Here is a 6506-nt window from a genome sequence, read left to right as displayed (position 1 = left end):
TAATAAAAACCAACCACGCTAATGCGAGCTGTCAAACATCGACTGAAACAATTGCATTTTTGAGCACGTAAAACATCGATTTGATTAGTTAGCCACCGTCTTATCCCGATATACTTCTACCTGAGTGGCAAAGTACTTCGACAATTTCTTTAAGCGCATACAAAAGTATTTAGATCTTAATGGAGAATATTTTGAAAAACAGAAATTTTTCGATGATAAATATGTGTTTTTGTTTTTAAATCGTGAAATACAAAAGGCCACCTACGTATAGTTATAATAATACAAAACTTAAACATACTTTTAATATTTTATGAATATATTAGCAGAAACTTGAATGCAAACGTGTAAAAATTTTTACTAATAATAAGTCATAATAACAATACGCAAAAATATATTGCGGAAAAATGTAAATTGTTTTATTGCACTTATTACCATATGACTTGTTTTTCTTTGCCTTTATTGCTGCTTAAACAGCTACACATACATCTAAGCATATGCTAAATGTATATTTTACTCTGTTGCAGATACTGGGTTTTTCGATCATGGGGCCGAATCGGCACTACTATTGGCGATCAAAAATTGGAAAATTTTGAAAACCTATACGAAGCCAAACAATCATTTCTTCTTGTTTATCATGATAAAACTGGAAATGATTTTACTAATCGCGAACATTTTATTAAGGTTTGAAACATATTGATAATTTTTTTTGAAGAATTATATTAGATTAAGATACCTACTGTTTTTTTTTTTAATATTATTTAGGGAAAAAGTAAATGATAATATGAACCCGAATATTGAGTTTTTGAACTTGATTTTTAACTCTTATTTTCGAATTCAGAAACTATTGGCAAAATTCTGAAATAAACTTGACTATTATGCATTGTTATAATATTACTATAAATTTCATAAATATCTATTTTGTACTACAATATAAATCATTGACGTAATCCTATTAAAAATGTATAAAACACCATAACTTACGCAATAATATTACTATAAATTTTATAAATATCTATTTTATACTACAATATAAATCATTCGACGTAATCCTATTAAAAATGTGTAAAACAGCATAAATTGCGCAATAATATTTAAATATCCTTTTTCTGTTTAAGGTTCCTGGCCGCATGTACCCAATAGAAATCGATTATGAGGAGCAAAAAACTATATGTCCGGAAAATTTTAAAATAAAATCAAAGTTAAATACATCAGTTCAAAGTTTAGTTAAAATTTTATTTGACGTTGACACTATGAAAAGAACAATGATGATGTTCAATCTAGATATGGAAAAAATGCCGTTAGGCAAATTAAGTGAGAAGCAAATTCAGTCTGCTTATAAAGTACTTTCCGAGATTCATGATCTTATACAGCAGAATGGGATGACGGTTCAGTTTATTGACGCCACTAATCGGTTTTACACCTTAATCCCTCATAACTTTGGTGTTCAAAATCCTCCAATTCTAGATAATATTGAGCTAGTTGAGAAGCACCGACAAGTCCTTGATTCTCTTTTGGAAATAGAATGTGCTTACAGTATGTTACAAGCAGAAAATAAAGAAGAAAATGTGAATCCGTTAGATAAACATTATGATCAACTGAAAACCAAGCTTGATCCCATTGATAAAAACTCAGAAGAATACAAAATACTTGAAAAATATGTACGAAATACGCACGCCGAAACTCATAAAATGTATAAACTGGAAATCGTTGATATATTTAAGGTGGTTCGACAGGGTGAAAATAGACGATATAAACCCTTCAAAAAACTTGAAAATCGGAAACTACTATGGCATGGTTCTCGTCTTACTAACTTTGCAGGAATTTTGTCACATGGCTTAAAAATTGCACCGCCTGAGGCTCCTGTTACAGGTTATATGTTCGGCAAAGGAATATACTTCGCAGATATGGTTTCAAAATCTGCAAATTATTGTTGTACCACTGCTCAAGACTCTACCGGACTAATGATTCTCTCCGAGGTAGCACTTGGAAACATGTTGGAATGTACTTCATCAAAATACATAACTAAGCTACCATCTAACAAACACAGTACTTTAGGTCGTGGACAGACTATGCCGGACCCAAAAGATTCATATAAGAGGAAGGATGGCGTAGAGATCCCGCTTGGTAAACCGATTACAGATACCAGCCTCAAGACATCTCTACTTTACAACGAATATATTGTGTACGATGTTGCTCAAGTGAACATTCAATATCTTTTCCGTATGAATTTCAAATACAATATCTGAACAGAACAACAAAAAATCTGCTCGTAATTTTTCTTATATCTGTCATAAACCAATATTAAATAAATATTAATAAATAAGAAATTGTTTGTCTATAAAATATTGTTTGTCTAGTAAAACACTTTCATATTGTTCACATGAGTTATTAGCGTTCTACAACATCCCATGTCACATCACATCACGACACTTCCCATCACGTCACAACACCTCATCACACAACAGTTCACAGCACACACACGCATCAAACACAGTATTATTACAACACTACAGCACAACAACCACACGATCATCAACGAGACGACTCGTAATAATCTAATATTCACCACCCAAATTATCAAAAGGAATAGATCGCTATATTCAGTTTTTTGCACTGTTCTACCGCAACAACCACCGCACTTTCTCTTCTTTTTATAAACCGCCAAGTGACGGGAGTGACGTGAAGCACGACAGCCGGTTCTACGCACCGGAATTGACTCGGATTTCATCCGACCAAGGGCTGTTTTTCGGCGATCTAACCCCGTTTGGATCGGTGAGTCTTAAAAACGTGAAGCACCGAGTTCGTCAACAGTGTTCAGCAGTGGGTTTCGCAGAAATCCAAAAGAAATATACATATACATATATTCACACCTATTCTGTGCACTTGACAAATTAATAAACTATTGAAAATTAACTCAAATATTTATCAAGCGAGAAATATTTTGGTTTTCTGTGCAGTCTTGATAAAAGTAAAAGATTCAATTCGTAAAGCTTTTCCCCACACGTGTGGTGAACTAAATAATGTAAATAGAAAACATCTGATTTCTATTCAAATTATTCGTTAAAATGGACTGTTCTCCAACGTAAGTTTTCAAATTTTATTTATTAAAAAAATTTATAATTTAACTATTATTTGATATTAAACCCAAATACGATAGAGCTTCGCACGAGCAACTATAGGCATATGTTTTATTTTGCACACCCAGAATGGGTACGGGGAAAAATTGCCCAAAAACATTTCAACAGATGAAGGAGTTGTGGCAGCAGCTGCCAGATGAGCTTAGTTCGTGGGGAGGACCAATACGAAGTTCTGCAAAATGGAAAGAGGTAACATTTTAGTTTATGCAACCACAATCCCGAACACCATCCAGCAAGTCCATCGACACCAACTACATATCTTAGCTTGGAAAACCAGGTAAGTTTTCATTATGATATAATTACAAAATATATAAATTTTTTTTTTTTTTTTGTAATTCCTTATTACGTTTTTTCTTTTAAGGATGCTTCAACTTCGGTGTTATCACGAAGTGCACGAAATAAGCTCATCAGCACTTTAATAGCTGACATACCAAGAAGGAATGCTGCTGAAAAGGAGAGGCGACAGGAGCATCGTGAAATGATGCAGGCCAGGCGTCTGTATATATATAACTAAAGAGTTGATACATATATATCTTGATCTTGTTCTTTCACCTTCGCGCATGTACTGTGAAGAGTTATAATCATTAATTGGAGTATCAAAATCTTCTGCAACTCCGTCATCTATTTCGTTCAACATAATGCCTGCTTTCGTCATTATGCAATATAACGCAGGTACTAACAAACAAAGCGGAAGTTTCGTGTGAATAATGTAGAACTCGGTGCTTCAACAAACATCTGAAGCGAGATTTTAAAACATCAAATGCTCTCTCTATGCAGTTTCTTCCAGAACCATGTAATTTGTTGTATTTTTACTCTTTATGGGTATTAGCTGTTCCCACTGGTGTTAAAAGCCACGGTTCTAGAGGATAACCTTGATCGCCAAGAAGCCAAGATTCTCTCCGTTGTTGCTCAGATGTGTTGGTATGCTGACGAATGAGATGTTCTCGTATGTCAGAAGTTGCCCAAATACCAGAGTCATGTATTGCACCCGGAAATTTGGCATTTGCAAAAGTAAAACATAAACGGTGATCGCAAACCTAAGAAACGATACATGCAAGAATTGCATTGGCATATATGTACATATGTGCATGCAAAAACCAAACTTACTGCTTCAACATTGATACTGTAGAATCCTTTTCTATTTAAATATAAATTAAGAGGACGTTCGACATTATTTGATAGTGGAACAATGATAGCAATATGCATGCAGTCAATTGCTCCTATGGTGCTTTGTATTCTAAAAAATCTGGAATATATTTCAAATAAATTAGCATATTACTATTTCTATTTCTCCTCCCTTCACCTTCACAATAAGTTTTGCTACAGCAGGCACACTTCTCGAAAGGGACGACTGACTCATGGGCAAGTTGACGTTGTTACCTACACATTTCTGGTATGAGCTGTGTCCAAAGAAGTTCAAAGAGAACCCTTACAGTTTTAAAGGTAGTGATGTTTTCTGATTATCATGTGGGGCCGGTTTATCAATTAGACCTCGGCAAGTTTCACGAGTTAATCGCAAATTTTGCACAAAGGTATTCTCGCTCAAAGAAAATGGATTGCTATCGTCGCGTAAACATTTTAAATGTCGCGAACGATTCCTATACTCACAATTTTCATCTTCGCTTAACAATAATAACAAAAGTAAAATATCTTCCATTTTCACAACAAGATGCACAATCAGATATTTAATTCATAACGAGCACTGCCGTCAAGGGCATTTGACATCTTAACGACTTATAAAGAAAAGAGCTTTTTATTTCAGACACATAATACCAAATGCTTGATAAATTTAAAATTGTGACAAATCATAAATATGGTGAATTTGTCAAGGGCACCAATAGGGGTGATTATATATATATACAATTGTGTTCAAAATAATAGAAGTACATCACAATATAAAGTACAAAGTTATGTTTTTCAACAAAAACAAGAATTTTATTAATTTATTTTTTGTCCACGAATTATTCATTTTATGCAGTCTTTTTAAGCTCTTAAATTTTTAGTAATACACAGTAAATGCGAAAAAATAAAAAAATGCTTACATAAAAACCTAAATAATTCGGTGTTCAAAATAATAAGAGTGCATCACAAAATTCAATAAAACTAATAATAAATAAAAAAATTGGAAATTACGACTACTATAGAAGTTAGTTTAGTTAATATTTAGTCGAGTAACCGCCATTTTTAATTACTGCAGCACATCTATGGGACATGGGATCAATCAGATCACGACACTTTTTCAGCGGGATTTGCTGCCATGCCTCGTGGACTGTGCTCCATAATTCCTTTATATTTGATGGTCTACGGTCAGCAACAGTTTTTTAATAGCTGTTCATAAGTTTTCTATGCAATTAAGATCAGGCGATTAAGCAGATCACGTCATAACCTCAACTTTATTGGTCCGAAGCCATTCTTTTGCAAATTTAGTTGTGTTTCGGGTCGTTATCTTGCTGAGACAACCACTTTATTGGCATATTCCATTCCGCGTATGGCAGCATTACTTTTATCAATATATCCACATACACGTACTGTTCCATGGTTTCTTTTATCAGATGTATTGGTGCCACGCCGTTATACGAGAAACTTTCCCACTATGCATCACGATGTTTGACGGTCTTAAGAGTGTATTGCGGATTACATTCCGTATTTGGTGGATGACGGTTATACTGCCTAGACCCTGTGTCCCCAAATAAAACTACCTTACATCCCTTTGTCCACAAAATATTTCTTAATTTCTCCGGTTGCCGGTTGCCATGTTCCCTGTGCTCTAATTATGCTTCTTTATCAACAATGGGATTTTTCGCGGACTCCGCGCAAATAAATTATATTCCAATAAACGTCTACGAACTATTATTTTACTAACATAAAGATCTATACGCTTTTTTATTTCTCTAGAGGACGCTTTGGGATCTTTACTTAGACGGCTGGAGTATGCGTCGATCTATTTCTTTAGTAGTTTTACGTTTTCGTCCATGTGTTTCGGCGTTATTTTTGTAGATCATGGAATTTGATATCATTTGATCAGGCACCCGAGTATTTCTTTAATTATTTTTTATAAGTTTTCACGTTTTTTCTAAGACTTGTAATGATTTCACGCCTTTTGTCACTGCGATGTTTTCCACTAATTAATTGAAATAAATGACTTATTCTGTAAAAAATCTCACCGTTTTTATTTTTTTGTACTTTTTAGTTTTTTAGTTTTAGTTTTTAGTTTTGTTTAAATAAAAATGTATTATACCACTTGGTAACTCACTCTCCTATTTTTTTTTTGAACAGCGCAATTCAGTGACCGACACAGATTTGAACTCATAACATTGGAAATAATGTAAATAGCTGAATTTTATAGTCTGTGTTTTACTCGCTCAATAC

The 6506-nt window shown here is 33.8% G+C and overlaps 1 protein-coding gene and 1 long non-coding RNA gene across 3 annotated transcripts in view; both read left to right on the top strand.

The window, feature by feature from the left end:
- The window catches only part of LOC108970638 (poly [ADP-ribose] polymerase), an 84256-nt gene extending 81913 nt beyond the window's left edge, over window positions 1-2343 (top strand). For both annotated transcript variants that reach the window (XM_018936132.1, XM_018936131.1), the window contains 2 exons: window positions 525-681; window positions 1116-2343. In XM_018936132.1, the coding sequence (XP_018791677.1) occupies window positions 525-681; window positions 1116-2246 (1288 nt within the window). In that variant the 3' untranslated portion in view covers window positions 2247-2343. The remainder of the gene's footprint in view (window positions 1-524; window positions 682-1115) is intronic.
- A 559-nt stretch (window positions 2344-2902) lies between these two features.
- On the top strand, window positions 2903-6295 carry LOC108970639. Its single transcript, XR_001993494.1, has 3 exons — window positions 2903-3082; window positions 3158-3414; window positions 3499-6295. It is a non-coding gene; the product is annotated as an uncharacterized LOC108970639 (long non-coding RNA).
- The last annotated feature ends 211 nt before the right edge of the window (window positions 6296-6506 follow it).

Source organism: Bactrocera latifrons, unplaced genomic scaffold, assembly GCF_001853355.1.
Source record: "Bactrocera latifrons isolate USDA-ARS-PBARC rearing strain unplaced genomic scaffold, ASM185335v1 scaffold_303, whole genome shotgun sequence".
Classification (NCBI taxonomy): Eukaryota; Metazoa; Arthropoda; class Insecta; order Diptera; family Tephritidae; genus Bactrocera; species Bactrocera latifrons.
Note: the sequence above shows the minus strand (reverse complement) of the source record. Positions and strands in the feature narration are given on the sequence as shown.